The sequence below is a fragment of the Eubalaena glacialis genome, chromosome 11 (genome assembly GCF_028564815.1).
Source record: "Eubalaena glacialis isolate mEubGla1 chromosome 11, mEubGla1.1.hap2.+ XY, whole genome shotgun sequence".
In the NCBI taxonomy this organism is placed as follows: domain Eukaryota; kingdom Metazoa; phylum Chordata; class Mammalia; order Artiodactyla; family Balaenidae; genus Eubalaena; species Eubalaena glacialis.
In genome coordinates, this window is record NC_083726.1 from 115,844,545 (window position 1) to 115,863,245 (window position 18,701).

The 18,701-nt window shown below is 55.8% G+C and overlaps 1 protein-coding gene across 5 annotated transcripts in view; it reads left to right on the forward strand.

The window, feature by feature from the left end:
* The window catches only part of CACNA1C (calcium voltage-gated channel subunit alpha1 C), a 475,349-nt gene that overhangs the window by 38,451 nt on the left and 418,197 nt on the right, over positions 1–18,701 (forward strand). For all 5 annotated transcript variants that reach the window (XM_061206079.1, XM_061206075.1, XM_061206078.1 and 2 more), the window contains exons 2-4: positions 10,577–10,892; positions 13,405–13,410; positions 14,443–14,548. In XM_061206079.1, coding sequence (XP_061062062.1) covers positions 10,577–10,892; positions 13,405–13,410; positions 14,443–14,548 — 428 coding nt within the window. The remainder of the gene's footprint in view (positions 1–10,576; positions 10,893–13,404; positions 13,411–14,442; positions 14,549–18,701) is intronic.

Consider the following 18,701-nt stretch of genomic DNA (forward strand, 5'->3'; position numbering starts at 1 on the left):
TTGCCCATGTTTCTCGGCTAATTTCCAAATCTACTGCTTCACTTTATCCCAAACCTGGATCCTTTTGTTTACAGAGAGTTGCAGCTGGAGACACGGGTGCAAACGACCCTCAGTCCTGAGCGCAGGTTGTGGTCGGCAGAGGGGTGCTCAGAGGGGCTGCAGAGCCATCCCGGGACTTCTCTCTCCTCTGCGCCTGTGGGCAGGTGCTGTGTTTTCCTGATGTGCTGGAGTTTGGGAGGAAGAGGCCGCAGGGTGGCCAGTTCACCAGGTGGGGTCTGCGCACTCCCCCCCATGGGTGGTCAGCAGCTGGACGAGAATCTGATGCTGGTGTGGCCACAGTCATTTTGGAAGTGTACTTAAACAATCAAACAAAATCACAACGGTTTTCTTTCTGATGACCAAAGAATTATTTAGTGTACAGAGTTTGGAAAATACACTAATGAAAACAATGGCTGGTACTTACAAGGGTCTTGCCCTTGAGCACTATTCTGAGAGTTGTCCCTTATTAACTCAGCTGCGATAGCCTCTGTTGTTATCTCCGTTTCACAAGTGAGGAATCTCAGGTACCAAGAGGTCAGGTGACTGGTCCAGTCACAGGGCTGTAACTGACAGGGCTGGAACCCAGCCCGCCTGGTTTCTGAGTCCAGGGCCCTGTGTGCCAGGCTGACCTGCCTCCGCGCAAATGAATGTCACTCGTCACCTGAAGATAACCGCTAATAACATGTCTGTTTTTTAAAAATAATAAATTATTTTATAATTTATTTATATTTTGCTTCCTTTTAACCTTTCTCCTATAAAAAAAAGTCTTTTATAAAATTGAGGTCCTATGGTATATACTTTTTTGGACCCTGTTTCTGTTGCCTAATATTATGTTGTAAAAATTTTTTCGATATTATTTTTCTTTTTTTAATTAATTTTTATTGGAGTAGAGTTGCTTTACAATGTTGTGTTAGTTTCTACTGTACAGCAAAATGAATCAGCTATACATACACATATATCCCCTCCTTTCTGGATTTCCTTCTGTATATTATTTTTCAAAAACATAATTCTTATGGCTTCCTAAAATTCTATCATGTGGATCTGCATTGGTTTATCTAACCAGTGCCCCAGTGGTGGCATGTGGATCTGCATTGGTTTATCTAACCAGTGCCCCAGTGGTGGGCTTTGGGGGATCTCCAGTTTGGTGTTGGTATAATTTACGCCGTGGTGAATACTTACCCAGGTTCATGGCTTGCTCGAGTCTCTGTCTGGTTCCTTAGGACAGCTTCTGCGAAGGGGAGTGAATGTCTGCGTTTCCTAGACTCTCCTGACAGGGTTTGCTCCCCTCTGGCGCAGCGAAAGGGGCCTGGGGCAGGGTCCCCGGTGGGGCTGGTGGGGCTCTGGGCTCAGGAGACCTTCTCTCCTGCGGAGCGGGCGTGCTCTCGGTCGTGAGGGTCTGAGTCTGAGCTCTGGGCTCCGAGCCTCTGCTGGGCTCTCCCGCCGGTCCGCTGAGTCCGAGCTGGTTACTGCTGGTTCCCAGAGGTGCCCGGCCCCCCTCAGTGGGTGAAATAAGTGGGCAGGTGAGCGTCAGTGAGGGAAGCGAGGCTTTCTGCCCCCCACCCTCCCAGATGGTGAGAAGGAACTAGGTTGGGGCCACTGAATCTACTAAAAACTGTCCTCTCAAGGTAGCACTGCCTCCCATGTTCTAGTTCTGGTGATTGGGAAAGGTGTGGTCTCTCTGTGTCTCTGTTTTCCTTCCAATAAAATGGGGCCAAAGCAGCAAACCCCTCAGTCATGGGGCCAGAGTCTAAGTGATGAATGTTAAGGGAGAAAAGATCATGGGACAGTTACATTCTGCAATATCCACTTACTGATTCATTCGGCATACTTGCAATGAGCATGCGTCACATCCAGCCATCTCTGGGCTCGGGGGAGCAGTGGTGAGTAGGGTGGATGAGCGCCCTGCTTCTTGGGGTTTCCCTTCTGGTGTGGGACAGGAAACAAACCTCCACTTTACAAGGACATAACCACATTTACCATATGGCAAACGTACTGATCTAAATAATCAGATAGCATTGTCTCTGTGAACGTCTGCATAGAAATCCGTGAAGCCTAAGCAGAAATTCTGCAAAGAACTTCCGTGCAGGCACTGTGCTTTGAGCACCTCCTGGGTGACTGCTGTGCTAGGATTTCTGAAGCCACAGAGCTGGTTCCTGCTTGCAAGGGGCTTACAGCTCGTTGGGAGAATCGGAGAGGGGACCCTGAACGCCTCAGGCTTTCATCGGCCGAAGCACAGGAGCGGGAGTTGGTGTTTGGGTCCCGCGGGTGCTTTGCCAGGCCACTATGGCCCTCATCCCGTTTTCTGCACCCTTCCCGTCCCCAGACATCGGCGACCTGGAGGATTTCCCATTTTTCTAGCTGGTACCTGACCTCAGCCAGGGCTGGATCTACTTGTTTTTTACTACAAAGGCTACTTTGCGGTGACACTTAAAAAGCTGAAATGCTGACTTTCAGTGAACTTGAGGGAATTCTCGACTAGGTCCTGTAATTTAGGTTCGCCACCACCAGGTGGTGACAGGTGCCTTCGTCCAAATAGCAGGAGGGTGCGATGTGCCCCCTCCCCCTGCTTGGATATAAGCAGAAGTAGTTTCTCACTCTTGCAATTGACGACCTTTGGCTGCGGGGCGTGGTTCAGTGTGCACATCTATCAGTTTGCTTTCTGGCTGTTCTTCTTCCTTCTGTTCTCTGAGGTCAGTGTGACCTTGAGTACCGCGGGGGCATGGCTTTCTGGTTAGGGTCCTCTGCAGATGGAGGCTAGTTTGCTTCCATGGGAGTCCCTCCCCGGATTCTTTTTCCTTGTCTTTCCTTTGGACTTGCTGCCCCGTGAAGAGCAGAGAACAGGTTTTGTTTGCGGGATCGCTGGAAGGTGAGAATGCTGGTCCCCTTATGCGCTTCCCATTGACTCGGGCTTCCAAGGCGCTCCAGGTTCTCTGCCTTTGCGCCGTCATCAGATGGAGGTGTGATGGAGCACAGAAAAGAGGCGGGTTTATTTACGGCAGCGCCTGCTGGGTTGAGTTGAGGGGACGGCCACAGATGTCCCTGGTCCCTCACTGTCTCTGTGTTTCGGAGCAGATTTGACTCCTGTGGTCCGGGGCCCATTCTGAGCATCGTCATCTCTCATGAACTGTGTGTGTAGCAGGATGCGGGAAGAGGAGGGCGGAGGGACCGAGAGGAGACTGTTGAAAATAGCGCAGTAATAGCCCAGCTAAGAGAAGGAGGCAGATGTACAGCTCACGGCTGACACGCTCAGGAGACCCTCTGGGGGCTTGGTCTGGGGACAGGGCTTTTGCATCTCGGCTGGGATGTCCCCGGGCTCTCGTGGGCCCAGCTTGGGTTGGGGGAAACGTCAGCTTCCCCATCTGCCCATTGGGAAAACCAGTTTCTTATTCGTCTGTCGAGAGTATTAACCCCTGAAAAATGACTTTTTTGTTTCTGTGTTGTTTGTTGGATCTTAGGATCTTGTATGCTTTGAAAATATGTCTTTCTGCATAGGGTGGTTATTTCCTGATCAGAAAATCCACCCACCCAGCAGCCTCTGAGTCAGGTCTTGATTGCTTTTTTAAAGTTCCTTCACAAGTTGGGATTCAGGGCTCTGGGAGGACGAGGACTGTCTCCCGTTTCTCCTTATCCTGCTCTTCCCATCACGACTCCGCTTTAAATATAGATGCGTGCCGTCCACAGTGTGGCTACTGGCCACGTGAGGGTACTTAAATGTAAATCACCTGAAATTAAATATGAATACAATCCAAAGTGTAGTTCCTCAGTTGCACTAGCTCCTGTCAAGTGCCTAAAGCCAATGCCTGGTGGGTACCACGTTGGACACCCCAGAATTATGGAGCATCTCCATCATCGCAGAAGTTCCTTCGGACAGCGCTGCTGTAGCCTGCCTGTGTCGGTCAAGGTTCAGACCTACAACAGACACTGCCGTGGCCGTTTTACGAGGATGAATACTTAATACAGGAATTTAAGGGTTTACAAAGCGACTGAAAGGTTTGGGAGAGCAGGCAGGTAGGCGAGGCCCCAGGACTGATCCCAGGACCACACGGCGGAGCTGTATTGCTAAGAGGACTGGGCCTCGGGGATCTTTAGGAAGTGGATCTGGATGTCACTGTGCTGGGGATCACGGCACCTTATCCGAGGTCCGGGGACCAGGAGGCCATCGCCAGAGCCTTTCTGTCTCTACAGAGCGAGAGTAGTGGCATGGACACCTTCCCCACCGGACGTAGTTTCAGTTCAGGCCTTGACTTGGCTGACCTCACAGCCGCGTCATTCTGGCCGCGGGGAGGTTGGAAAGTGTGTCCAGCCTCTGTGGGACAGGAGTGCCCAGAGGAGGAGGGGTGATGGCTTCTGAGTTAGTCGGTCCGGCAGTCCGCCCGGGGCCGAGCGGGACCCCAGCCTTCCCTGGGGGAGCACACCCGCTGCGATGGCCCGGGCCTCAGCTGTCGTCTGAGCCCAGAAGGCATCCTCCCTGTGTGAGTGCCCGGCTATCTCAGTAACGCACTAGATGGAGAAGATTGATGGCCTCCTGCTCGCTGCTCATTTGGCCTTTCATGGGCAGAGAAAGCTCGCTTTCTGTTTCAGGTCGGCTGCTTCGCTCTTAAAGGGAACGGAGGCCCCTGGTCACTGCGGGCTTCTTTCTGCAAAGCCCTCAGGATGCACCCGGCCCGAGAGAAAGCACGTCCTTTGTGCTACACGATGGCTTCTCATCTCCATAAATGAGCTGAGGTTGTGCTGTGTGAACAAAGCCTGGCCGCTGGGAGACACCCCCTCTGTGCACGGCTGAATGTGCTGAGGCCAAAGGGGGAGGTCGTGCTCACGAAGCCGGCCTGTAGCCCTGAACCCCTTACACACACATGGCTAACTGGGGGTCCCTTTCTGGTGCCAGGCGGTTGGGCTTCTCTACTGAGGGATAATGTGGAAGGGAGATGGGGAGGGTCACACTGGCCGCCGGGGTTGGAGTTCTGCCCGTTTACACTGTGGGGTCGGGAGGGGATTGGCGAAGGAATTCCCAAGCAGAGAGCAGGGGGAACCGCATGCTGAGTACATGCAAAGGTCCTGGGGTGGTCAAGGGCTGAGCTCGTCTGAGTGAAACGGGGCCGGGACGGCAGGCGCGCTTGGACCAGGCTGAGAGAGAGGAAGCTCCGAGGAGCAGGCAGGGCCACGCTGCAGGCTCACAGCCCATGGCAGAGTCTGGACTGTTAAGAGATTTGACTGGGAGGACGACAGGGCCTGATTCATAATCTGTATTTCTGAAAGGTCACTCTGGCTGCTGCATGGAGATTGGATTGGGGACGGGCAGGAGAAGTGGGGGAAATGTCAGGGTTCCTGCAGCATCCTGGGCAAGACATGGGTGGTGGCCTGGACCAGGCCAGTGGCACCGGAGATAGACATCGTCTCTCACAGCCTCTTCCTCCGAATGCTCCCCCGAGGTCACAGCAGAGAAGTCAGCAGGGAGCCTGGGAAAGCTCGTCCTCTCGGGCGCCGACAGACTGATCCCCACGCTTTCCCAGGTCACCCTTGTCGTGACATCATCGTCATCACGGGCCTTAGCAAACAGATACTGGGCATCTTCTGGGATGTGGCCCTGGGGCAGGTGCATGGATGGACGCAGATTAAAGAAAGTAACTCGATTTCATCCCTGAGCAGCTCCAGGTCCCAGCACCACGCCTCCCTCGCAGGGGCCCCCGGGGAGCCCAAGTCCTGAGCTCATCTCCTGGCTTGGACCCTGGCAGAGCAGCCTGTGCTAAGGCCGACCGGTGCCTCGTCCTGGTCCCTTGGAGCAGCAGCCCGTGTGTGCGGGCTTGGGAGCTGCCCAGGGGAGCTGAGCCATTTCACGAGTGGGAGTCACTTTCTCCCATACAAGGAAGGCGTCCGCGGTGGGCGCCCACCTGTGTGTGCCGCCTGGTCTGCTGAGCCGCCGCCCTGGGCTCGTGCAGAAAGGCAGGAGCCAGAGCAGACTTAGATGGTGGCATCTTTTCAGCTGGCAGCCAGGGGACTGAGCTTTGAATCAGCTTTATAATTTGAAAATTGGTCTCTTTGCATCGGGTGGTTATTTCCTGCTAACCGAAGCCGTCAGAGACACAGAGCTGCTTCCCTTTCTCCCTAGCTCTGCTCCGGATCCACCAGTGCGGGGCCTGAGATGGAGCTTTGCCATTCCTGGCATTCTTGGATCCCTGCGTCCTCTTGTCATGGGGGTCCTAGGGGTCCTGATACGGCCTCATGCCTGGGGGGGCGTCGTCCCAGGGCGTGGGGGACAGTCACTTGTGATAGGAGAGGCTGAGCTGGGCCTTGAGGTACAGCCTTGATGGAGGCCAGCCCGAGGGGCCACACCTGTCTCTCGTGTGTGTGTGTGTGTGTGTGTGTGTGTGTGTGTCTGTGTCTGTGTTTACCGTGCCCTTCGTTATGTCACAGGCTGCAGCAGTGCTTGGGCTGCCAGGACCGAAATACTGAAGGTTGTTTTCTTGCCCTTTGGCTGGGGAGAGGTTGACATTCCACTTTTCCCCACGGGCTTGTTCGTATGTGCTTCTCCAGATGGTCCTCTCCCGAGAGGTCCCATTGCTCTGGGAACGGTTCACAGTATAAATAAGGTCATCACCCAAGGCTCGGGTGGCTCTGAAGTCAACCCCCCCAGACCAGGCTTTCCGAGCCGCTCTTGGCTCTGTGGAGCCCTGGTCTCGATGCCTCGGGGCCCCGGACGCACCCAGCCCCGGCCTTCGCGGGTGATGGGGTCCGCTCCTGCGTGCCGCTTCCCGCCTTCTTCTCAGACTTTGTCCAGGCGTTCCGAGAGCGCCGGGATGTGGCCGCCAGGGTCTGCGGGAGGGGGTGGCGTCGAGGCCTCGTGTCAGGAGAGAACCACGGAGAACTGGACAGTCCGGCAGGGTGGAGCCAGGACCGCTTTCACGGACGCGAGGGAAGAGGACGGTCGGCCCAGGAGCTCCAGCAGAGGCTGTTCAGCATGGTCATGGCCAAACCGGGGGTCTAGGAAGGAAGGTGGTTTCCCACAGATCAAACGGGCACACTGAGGGTCGCAGCCCTCGCCGGTGAAGCCGGTGAGACACGCGGTCCGGCCACGCCGGACCCGCGCGGTCCAGGGCAGCACGTCTATCCACCCGCCTCCATCCCGGAGGCCCCGGGGTGGGTGGTGTGGTGGGCGCTGCCCCGTGAAGATCGCCTCGGACACGAAGGGTGTTCTTGGGGTCAGCAGTGCAGCCCCTTCACCCTCAGGCCATGAACCCCAGGAGGAGCTCGGCTCGTGGCCCCGTGTGGGTGTGCGCGTGTGCGCAGGTGGAGCGCGTGTGAGCGCCGAGAAGGTGGGGCGGGCCGCTCGTGCTGCAGGCGCCTGGAGGCATCGCGTCCTTTCCTTGGGGCTCCCGTAAGAAAGGCGAAGGCCCGGCCACGCGGGGTCCCGCTTGCTTTAAGCTTCAGACACACACAGGGAGGACGGCGGCAGGTGTGTGACAGATGAGACCCCCGGTGGGAAGGGTTGGGTCCTCCGGCTCCCGACGTCCTAGATGGTGACATGGAGCTGGTGTCGGGTCGGGGACAGGCCGTGAACTGAGGACCAGGCCCAGGAGCGGGGGTGGGGCTCCGGTGCCACGGGGACCACATGGCGACAGTGCAGGAGGCGGCTGTCAGGGGACAGGGAAGTGGCAGCAGCTGGTACCTAAGTGGACCTGAAGTGCTCATCTCGGGGTCCTGCGGGCTGGGAAACGCACACCTGTGATGCCGTCCCCCTCCCTCTCGTGCCCCCGGCAGACATCATGAATCTCTCACCTTTCTCTTGTGCTCAGAAAAGTCCCAGAATCCTTGAGGTACAGCGTTTTGGTGGTCACGTCGGTCAGTTGGCATAAAACTGGAAACTTACCGTGTCACTGGTGTGATGATGGAAGGGACATAGACTTTAGAATCTGGCAGGAATGACAGCCCAGGCAGGTACGAGCAAGCATATTAGTTCTCTTTTGGTTGCAAGGGACCGAAATCCAGTTCAAATTAGCTTAAGCGAAATTACTTAAGGAATAAAACTGGAAAGTTCAGGGTGAGGCGGGCGTCAGGTGTGGCTGGATGCAGGCGCCCAGTGGTTGTCAGAGTCTGTTTCTAGGATGGAGTGTCTCTGGGTTCTGAGGCTAAGCTGAGTCGTGTGCTCCTCTCTGCACTGGCCCCATAGTGGACAGGGCCGGCGGTGGGGGTGAGAGGGTCACACCGGGAGCAAAAGTTGCCTTGAAGGTCTAACCTAGAAGGACGAGCTCAAGATGTGCGCTGGGGGGAGGGGGCTGGGCGAGGCACCAAGTGTTCATCTGGACCCAGCGCGTGGCAGGGAGGAGAGGGAAGGGCCCCACGAGGCAGTGTGTCCTGGGCCAACAGCTTCCCTGGAGGAGCCTTGTGTACACGAAGCAGAGAAGAGGGTCATCGTGGGGGGGGGGCTTGCAGGTGACATTCATGCCACTGGTTGGGCTCCAGCCACAGTCTCCCAGGCGACTGATGTGGCCTCCAGAGGCCAGGCTCTCTGCCCACAGTAATCACCCCACTCTCTGTGGCATCTCCTGATCCTGTGGCACCTGCCCAGCCGGCCAGTCTCAAGGTCACGTGTCTGACCTGGGGCCCAGGCTGAGCTGATCCCTTGGTAAGCCTTGTAGGATTCTGGGGTGAGGTGCCCACCGAGCAGATGGGGGAGAACCCACCAGGCACGCACCATGTCATAGGGACAGTCTTGGAGGCTTCTGTTGCCTTCAGACCAGAGCCATGCAGATGCTTCTACACTGGATTTCACTGGTTCCTACCCAGGTTTCCTTCTGGTCACCCCCACTACACACAGCGCCCTTTCCCAGATACCAAACGCTGCATAATGAGTCACCGAAGACAAGTGGCTTTCTGCAGCAAACACCGTGCTGTCTCCCAGTTTCTGCGGGTCAGGAGCTCAGGAAGGTCTCGCTGGGCTGTTCTGGCTTGGGGTGTGCCATGGGGTTGCAGTCGGGTGGTGGCTGGAGCAGCTGGGGGCTGGCTGGGATGCCCACCCCCCAACCCCACGTTGGCTGGCTGGGCTTCCTCACAGCATGGCGGCCCAGGGCTGGCGTTGCGAGTTTTCGACCTAGCCTTGGAAGTAATCTCTGCTGTCACCTCCGCTGAACTTTACCAGTCAAAACGGTCACAAGAGGCCAACCCTTTGTCAGGAGGAGGGCGCGTAGATCCTATTTCTCAATGGGAGCATGTCAGAGGAGCTCCTGATTCAGAACCATCACAGCCCCCCGCCCTCCTATCCAACAACTCCCATCACCACATGGGTTTGAGGTACCTGGATGTGACCTTGCTTGGGTCCAACCCCTTCATTTATCAGACTTACTTTTATTTTTTGGAACTTAGGTGCAGAGATTTGAGTGAATTATACCCTTCAATTCATTGCACGTTTGTCAGCATTGATTCATGCAGTGGCTCTCATTCATTCATTCATTCTTCTTTTCTGTCCCCATACACCTATTCTCATTTTCCGCCTCACCTTCCATAGACAACCATTCTATTCTACTTTATTTGTATGTGTTCTTACAAGTATGTATTTTCATTGACGTGTTGCATTGCATATTTGTCTTCTTCTACATCCTCCTCCTCTCACTGTGTTTCTGAGGTCCATAAATGTTGTAATGCAATACATCTCGTCTCTTGTTCACCTAAAATGAGGGGTGTGATGTATCCAAGGTCACACAGGTGACCTAGACTGAACTAGGACCAGAGCAGATTCCCAGCATCACACACTGATGTTTCCATGTGCCACCTCCCTGGCTCCTGCAATGGTTTGAAATAGGACATTTTTTTTTTTTTTAATAGATCTCTACTGGAGGAAAATTGCTTCACAATACTGTGTTAGTTTCTGTTGCACAGCAAAGTGAATCAGCCATATGCATACATATGTCCCCATCTCCCCTCCCTCTTGAGCCTCCCTCCCATCCTCCCTATCCCACCCCTCTAGGTGGTTGCAAAGCACTGAGCCGATCTCCCTGTGCTATGCTGCTGCTTCCCACCAGCCAACTATTTTACATTCGGTTGTGTATATATGTCCATGCCACTCTCTCACTTCATTCCAGGTTCCCCCCCCACCCCATGTCCTCACGTCCATTCTCTATGTCTACCTCTTTATTCCTGCCCTGCAACTAGGTTCATCAGTAGCTTTTTTTTTAGATTCCATATATATGTGTTAGCATACGGTATTTGTTTTTCTCTTTCTGACTTACTTCACTGTGTATGACAGACTCTAGGTCCATCCACCTCACTACAAATAACTCAATTTTGTTTCTTTTTATGGCTAATATTCCATTGTATATATGGGCCACATCTTCTTGATCCATTCATCTGTCGATGGACACTTAGGTTGCTTCCATATCCTGGCTATTGTAAATAGTGCTGCAGTGAACATTGTGGTACATGACTCTTTTTGAATTATGGTTGAAATGAGGCTTCAAAAAAAAAATTGTGAGTCTGGGATCCAGAGCATATCACGAGCGCTCCTGTTTTCCTCCCAGTGACCGCTGTTCCCCGCTCTCTCCTGCAGGTCCCAGCTATGGGAGCCCGCGCCCGGCTCACGCCAACATGAACGCCAACGCGGCCGCGGGGCTGGCACCTGAGCACATCCCCACACCGGGGGCCGCCCTGTCCTGGCAGGCGGCCATTGACGCGGCCCGGCAGGCCAAGCTGATGGGCAGCGCTGGCAACGCCACCATCTCCACGGTCAGCTCCACGCAGCGGAAGCGGCAGCAGTACGGGAAGCCCAAGAAACAGGGCAGCACGATGGCCACCCGCCCGCCCCGTGCCCTGCTCTGCCTGACCCTCAAGAACCCCATCCGGAGGGCGTGCATCAGCATCGTCGAGTGGAAATATCCTTTTTGCTCGGGGCCAGCAGATGGTTCTCAGACCTGCTGCATCTGTCACCAGGGCGCTGTCTGAATGCAGAGTTCTAGGCCCTACCCAGCCTCGAGTCAGAGTCTCTGGGGATGGGCCCAGGAATCTGCTTGTATAACCAGCTCCCTGGGGTTTTTTTTTTATATAATAAGCAGCATTTGAGAAAACAAGCCTAAAGGGTAGGGAAGTATCCCCTCTCCGGGCTGAGCTTGCCCAGGACCCACTGATGTGTGGGGTTGACAGCGTTGCAGCCCAGAGCCCCCCTCCTCCTCCCGAGCTGTGGCGCTGGCGCAGGTGCGGGACCGCCTGCTCGAGGGTGCAGGACCCGGGAGAGGTGAGAGGGTCAGCGCTCGGGGCTGTGGCTCAGTGTTTCTCAGCCTTGGGGCACATCGCCCTCACCTGGGGGGTTGGGACAAAGCACAGGTGTCTGAGCTCCGCCCAGGCCTGGCTAAGCTCTCCAGGTGCTGCTGAAGTGGAGAGCGCTGGCCTGAGGGTGTAACGCAGACCCCCTGTCTGCGTGGAACCCAGTGAGCAGGGCCTGCAGAGGAAGTGGCTTGGAAGGGCTAGGCTCTCGGGGTGCAATTGCCGGCCCCTTCCCGCCCGGGAATAGTGGGGAGGGGGAGATGGAAAGGCTCACAGCCATCAGTGGGTGTGCCCCTGACTTCCCCGTGATGACACAGTGCCCATAGGTCTCACGGGCCTAGGACCTGGGACTTAGTGCCGGGTGTTTTTCTAGTAAGAATCCTCTTGGGCAGGGCCGCCATGTCTCCGGGGTTCAGGATGGAGGGATGGGTTTCAGTTATGACTTTCCATGGAAAGGTTTAGAGGTCTTGGGAATGGATGAAAGGTAAAAGGAGATGTTAGTTCTGTCGGTGCCTGAGCCCTGAAGTCCAAGGGCACTTGAGAGGAGGCGCCCGAGCCCAGTGCCGCTGCAGAGCCAGGCAGGGCTCCCAAGGCCGAGGTGTCCGCTTTCCGGGTGACCGGGTGAGAGGCCGGGCTTGGGCGGCCCCGCTGGGCTGCTGTCACAGACGCTCAGTCAGGGCCGAGGGGCCAGGGGGTGGGAGGGCCTGGGGGAGCTGAACTCGCCCACACCACGCCGCTGGCAACCGGCGGAGCTGGGATTCAGATCCAGGTGCCCCGAATCCAAATCCACGATCCAGGTGGCCTGCTCCCCGTGAGCCCAGAGTGTAGAAGAGAACGCACTGGAGGACGTTTAGAGGATGCCACCCAGCCTGGCTGGGACACACGGGGACCCGACCTGGGCCTGAACACCCAGCCCACAGTGGGCTTCTCCACGTTGCAGAGTTTCTTTCGTGCCTGCGTGGTTTCTTCGCACCTTGTCTTCCCCAGAAGTAGCCCCGAAATTTACCATAAGGTGATGGATGGAGAGCCTGAAATTGGGGGTGAGCAACGGAGCCGGAGACACCCTGGGCTTAGCCGTCACCGACCTGGGAGGGTGACAAGCTGACTTTGAGGTCTGGCTCAGTTGAGCTGAAGTGCTCTTGCCCTGCGGGGGGACCACAGGGGCCAGATGATGGGAACGAGCTGCCAGCCTGGGGCTGAGTGTCGCTTCTCCGAGCAGGTGGGGACAGGGTGAGAGGGAGGAGGCCGTGTGGGAGGAGGTCTAGAGGAACCAGCTTCCTAAAAACGCTTAGGGTGACTTCGGAGTGGATCAGCGTAGAATGTTCCTGACAAACTCAGACTCCGGAGCCAGACTCTCTGGTCTGACCCCATCCTACCCCAAGCCATGTGACTCTGGGCAAGTTGACATCTCACCTTCTGTGCCTCAGCTTCCCTGTGTAGAAGCAGGGTGATAACTGTCCGCCCCTCCGGAGTTCGGGTAGTGTGGTCAGAGCAGGGCCTGGCACGGGGCGAGCGCTCGGTCAGTGTCAGCTCCTGGCCTTCCTCCCGGCCAGCATCCCATCTTCACCACGCATCCTCGGCCAGCTCAAGGGGCAGCATGGCCTGTTGGAAAAGATGAGTCAGAAGCTCTGGTTCGGACCGGGCTCTGCTGTTGGCCAGCTCGGGTCTGGGAGAGGTGGTTTTATTTTCTGTGCCTGTCCAGCTGGGGGGCTGGGCAGTGCACTGCAGGCCATCTTCTGGACATCAAGGCACACGCAGACAACGACAGTGTCTGTGGGGCATGCTGGGTGAGTGGACCCCCAGCTCTGCCCTTGGGGCCGAGGGGACCTGTAGCCGAGGGGACCTGTAGCCGGGAGGCCCTGGACTAGAGAATCACCGCTTCCTTCCAGGCCCCGAGCTGCCCTGATGACACAGATCTGGGGCCGTCCGTGGCGGAGGAGTGGACAGTGGACGCGGTGGGCACAGGTCTGGGTTCTGGTCCTGGCTGGTCAGTGCCTGATGTGGGTCTCGGGAATGTTTCTCAGGCTTTCTGGGCCTCAGGAATTTGGACCAGACCATCTCCAAGGTCTCTTCCTGCTTCAAGATTCGTTAGCTTTGTGAGTGCAGGTTTCCCTGGAGATGGAGGTGGTCCCTTTCTCCAGGAATGGCCATCCTCCTTGTCTTCCTCCTTCTATGAGGCTCCACAGACTAGGTTGGAAACTTGGCCGTGTTGGGAGGTGGGGAGATGGGGCTGGAAAAGCATGAACTGGGCCCTTCTTCTGAAGCCCCCTTCTCTGGCCTTCAATTGAGAGTGCAGGGTGGAAGGGCTGTTATCACAGTTGCTCATTTTTCTCTCGAGAATGTGTCTGCCCTGATATCTTGGTGCAGAAAATCCGGGCACAAGGACCTCCCTGATTGCTGGGGTGGGGTGGGGGGGGCGAACCTTGGCTTATCCCCTCCAGCGCCCGGCACAACCCGCGGGCAAGTCAAGAGGCCCTGGGACACCGGCCACCTCACCGCAGGCAGGGCCTCCGCAGACTGAAGAGGCTCTGGGCCCCTGCACGGAGCTGCCGCCCCCTGCGTGCACGGCACACGGCGCTGCGCTCCTGGCCGTCCAGAGCCCCTGGCCACCTTCAGGCTCTTCGCAAGCAGAGAATAAGGAGGAAGAAAAAAAAGACTCGAAATTTAAAGTTAAAAGATTGAAAATCCTATCTCCAAATTTCATTGAAACGTCTTCAAGTCAAGTCTCTGCCTTGAATCCCAGGGGGTCCGCCTCTCCCCCGCCAAGCTCGGTCGGGCCCCGGTGCGGGCCACTGGGGGTGGCGAGCCCTGGCGGGAGCAGGCCTCAATCTTTCAAAGCAACCCTGAGCACACATGAGGGAAAATGAAGTCCAGGGCAAATTAAATAAATAAAAGAAGGGAAAAAAGTTTTAGAAACCTGTGTTTACTCTGGCACGCGCCTGGCCTCCACTGCTTTTGACATATTAGGGAAAATTTTGGCGGGGCCCATTAGAAGCACTTAACAAGGCATATGTTTCTTTTCAGAATACAAGGGGCTTGGAATGTATTGTTTAAACAAGATTTGACGAATCTTTGATTCAGTTTTGAAACATCTATCTGTGTATGTTTGTCTCACTGGTGCTTACGTGGCATTAACTTCCTTAACTCCCTTCCCAGGCCATTTGAAATCATTATTTTACTGACCATTTTTGCCAACTGTGTGGCCTTAGCGATCTATATTCCCTTTCCAGAGGACGACTCCAACGCCACCAACTCCAACCTGGTAAGTGCACTGTTGCGTCTGCATTTCCGAATCGGCGGAGGCCTGAGCTTGGATCACGTGGGTTCAAGCTGGAACGTGTTTGATGGTACAAAAGCCAGCCGAGCTTGGATCCCGAGGGCTCTAGCTCTTTATTCAAATGGGCACCTGTCTTATCTCGGCCTGTTTTGAGAGGTCCTGTTGCAGTCAGGTGGTTGTGAGCAGGGCGCACGTGAGTGTGAGTTCTGGGCGGCGGCCTGGGGGTGCTCAGCACACCTGCAGCCTTGAAGGGCAGGTGTTTGCGGGAGTGAGTGTGCCTTCTGGATCCTGCATCGTGTTTGTTTCCAGGGCCTTCGTTCCGCTGGTGAGGTTCGCTCAGGTGATCTGTAGGATCGGTGCACGAGAAGTAATTTCTAGGAAGCTTTTAGGGAAGTTTGCTTTTGCAGCCAAGATGTACTATTTAGTTAAAAAGGTTTTCTGTTCTTGGGAAAGGCGGCTTTCCATCTGGTTGGTTGGGAGGCCGGTGCTGGCAGTTTGGGGTTAGAATGTGTCCATGGAAAAAGTGTGGAGGGTGTTTACTTTGGGCTGAGCGTGAAGTCATCACAAAGGCCTTTGCGCCGTCTGGGCATGGGAGGAGAGCCTTGGAATGCAGCTGGCAGAGCCGGACGCCCCGGGATGCCTCAGCTGCAGGCTTGGGGGGACGTCCTGCCCCCTCCTCTCCCCTGCCAGGACACCAAAGCTTCTCACGTGACCCCCAAAAAGCTCATCTTCCGCCGTCGTTGGTTGCTTCCTCTGGTGACACGGGACTGTCTGGTGATAGTTTCTGGAAGAAGCAGGAGGGAACCGGGCCTCCTCCTGCTGTCGCCGGCTTCTTGTGATGTCACGGGAGAGTCAGTTCTTCTGCTTTTTAGCCTTCGACATTTCTTTTTGGCCCCGTCAGGCAGTCTGTCCGATGCCCGTTTAGACTTCACGGCCGTCGCCCGGTTGTCACGGTGAGCCTGGGCTGCACGTGGGGTCAGGCTCCGGAGCCGGCCCTCAAGCCTAGTGATGACACGGCAACCAGAGCACCGGCCCAATCCACGTGGCCTGCTGAGGCGTGACCTTGTCTCTTAACAGGCAGGACATCTTTGCTGTGTCAAAAGAAATACAAGAGGGGTGTCCCAAAGGGCCCCTAGGAAAGCAGGAGCCTCTTCCAGTGGTGCTACCTCTGCCCCGAGTGTCACCTCCCCCCCCACCCGTCCTCCCCAGAGCCCTGCGGCTGCGCACTTAGAAAAGGAATTCGGGGCGTTTGGAAGCCCGTGATGCTCTGGGTCAGCTCTGGGCCGAGGCACCGAGGAGGGGGCTGTCATCTTAGCCCCCGAGACGGCCCCTCACCCCGAGTCCGGGAGGATGAGCAGGGCCGCCGGGGGCTGTACAGGTGGGCGCGCTGGGTGACCGAGGGCCGCTGGTCCCACCCCTCCGGGCTGGAGAGCAGGGTGTCCCCGGACGCCCTCCGGGCTGGAGGGGAGGGGCCGTGGTTTTTAAAACACTCCACAGAGTGATGGATGAGCTCTGAAACTAGGCGGGGATGATGGTTGCACAACTGTGGACTTTTACTAAAGATCGCAGGTCATACGCTCACAACGGGCGGATTTCCTGGTGTGTAAATTGTACCAGTAAAGCTGCTTTGAATAAAGGGTACAGTACTGGCAGCACCAGCCCAGGCCCGTCCAGGCTGCCCCGCCGGTCGCTCCTCCGTCCTCCCCGATGAGGGCGAGGCCACACGGTGGAGGGAGGGCAGTGGGGGGCAGTCAGGACTTGGGGGACCTCATACTAGGAATTCGGGGTGCACAGGAGAGCATGGGGGCTTGAAGGGGGTTCCAGTTGCTAAGGCAGCTGCTGCCTCTCTCAAGCCACGGGTTGGGCGGTAACAGTAAATTAAGGAAGCGTGCTCAGAAGATGGAGGGTTTCCTCCATCCTAAACACACACAGACACACACACACATACCTACACACACATATACACAGACACAGAGACACACATACATGTACACAGACACACACACACAGGCACGCACATATACACAGACACAGACACACATATATGTACACACACACACAGACACACACATATACACAGACACAGAAACACACATGTATGTACACAGACACACACATACACAGAGACACACACACATACACACACATAGACATATACAGACACACACACAGACACACACACGACACACACACATATACACAGATACACACAGACACACAGGCACACACATATACACAGACACAGAAACACACATGTATGTACACAGGCACACACATACACAGAGACACACACACATACACACACATAGACATATACAGACACACACACAGACACACACACGACACACACACATATACACAGATACACACAGACACACAGGCACACATATATACACAGACACAGAAACACACATGTATGTACACAGGCACACACATAGACACAGACACGCACACAAAAACATATACAGACACACCCACAGATACACATATACACAGATACACACACAGATGCACTTGCCCCATTCTGCCAGCTCTGTCCCTGAACTTCCTTTGGTGGGTGCATGTGTACATGCAAGTATAATATTTTAACTTTAATCTTTCTGGGGAAGGGTCTGCATTGTCTCTGCTGGGTCCTTTCTGCCCTCTGCTCGGCACCTTGCTCCCCTTCCCTGGGCTTGTGGCTTCGTCCTGGGGCCTCTCTAGGGCCACTCTGTTATGGGGCCGAGGGGACAGACTGCCCTTGGCATGGTGCATCCAATGGCCATGCCCCTTCCTTCTAGGAGGGCCTTGAACTTGGGTCATGCAGGCAGCATGTACCCCAGCATGCGAGGTCCCCAGGTACAGGCCTCCCTGGTGGCTCCTGGAGCTGTGGGTTTGGGGACATCCTGAAGATCTCAGGGCCCTTCTCGAGGGTGCCCCCGGTCTCACTGGTTCTTGTTTCCTCAGTGACACTCCTGTGTCTCATCTTGGGATCTTTGGAACAGCCCCACCCAGAAGACTCCTCTGGGGTCTTCCAGACTTGACTGTGCCCTGACCTTCGCCCCTGGACCTCAGGAGCCACAGTCCAACTCCTGTTCTGTGCATCCCACGAAGTCATAGCTTCCCTGGGGCACGGCGGGCCACCGACTGGATGGCCAAGGGTGTTAGAAAACCCCTCACACAAACAACCAAGCAAAACCCACGTGGGCTGATGGGTCAGGATCAACCAATAGGAGTGTCGTGATCTGGACCCGCCCCTTCCTCCTTCTCATGACGGCGTTTTCTGTGGTCAGAGGCCCCTTTGCAAAACTTTCACCAAAACTGTGGCTTTGGGACACAGCTATTATTTAGTCTCCTGCTACCTCTCTTCCCATTTCCCCTGTGTCTTCTAGCTTCTTTTCCTGCATCTATGGGAACTTTTTACCAGGGTTCTGTCCTGCCCATCTCATTTCCTGCTCTCTCCCTCGGTGAGCTCAGTGACTCCTGCAGCTTTTCATTCACTTTCTACGTAATTCGTTCCTAGACTTATGGCTCCAGCTCCAAAGGCTTGGATCAGCATCTCCTACATGAGCGAGGCCCGTGGACCAGTGACTCCTGACCCCGCTTGGTTATTATAAAAGCCTGGAGAGCTTGAAATACACCGACTGCAATGTTTTGGAAGATCTGACTCAGATTTAGTAGTTCTGCGGCATGGCCCAGGAATATGCATTTTTAAAATTCCTCGTGGTGGGGGTGATGGGGGTCATGAGGCACCATCAGCCAGGAGAAGGACTTCAGGGGAAAGGTCACATTTAAGGGGCAGGGAATGAGGGGGACAGTTTGGGGTTACGTGAGGAGCCCGTGGAAGATGCAGGAGGAGACATTGGACAGGACAGGTGCGGGTCAGGACTCCGGAGACAGTTCGCGCTGGAGGGAGGGGGAGGGGGGACGGACAGAAGGAGCCCCGGGCCTGGCTGTGCACCTGCGGCAGGTGCAGAGGGAGAGGCGGGGCCTGTGCGGGGTGGGTGGATGGGGAGGAGCGAGAGTGGGAGAGAAACTGAGGAGACAGAGTCTTTGAAGCTCAAGGAACAGACATCTGAACACATAAGGAGGGGCTGGGTGGTGGTTCATCCTTGCCTTTCTGGCAGCTCAAGGCCAACTGTGCAGAGAGCGGGCTCCG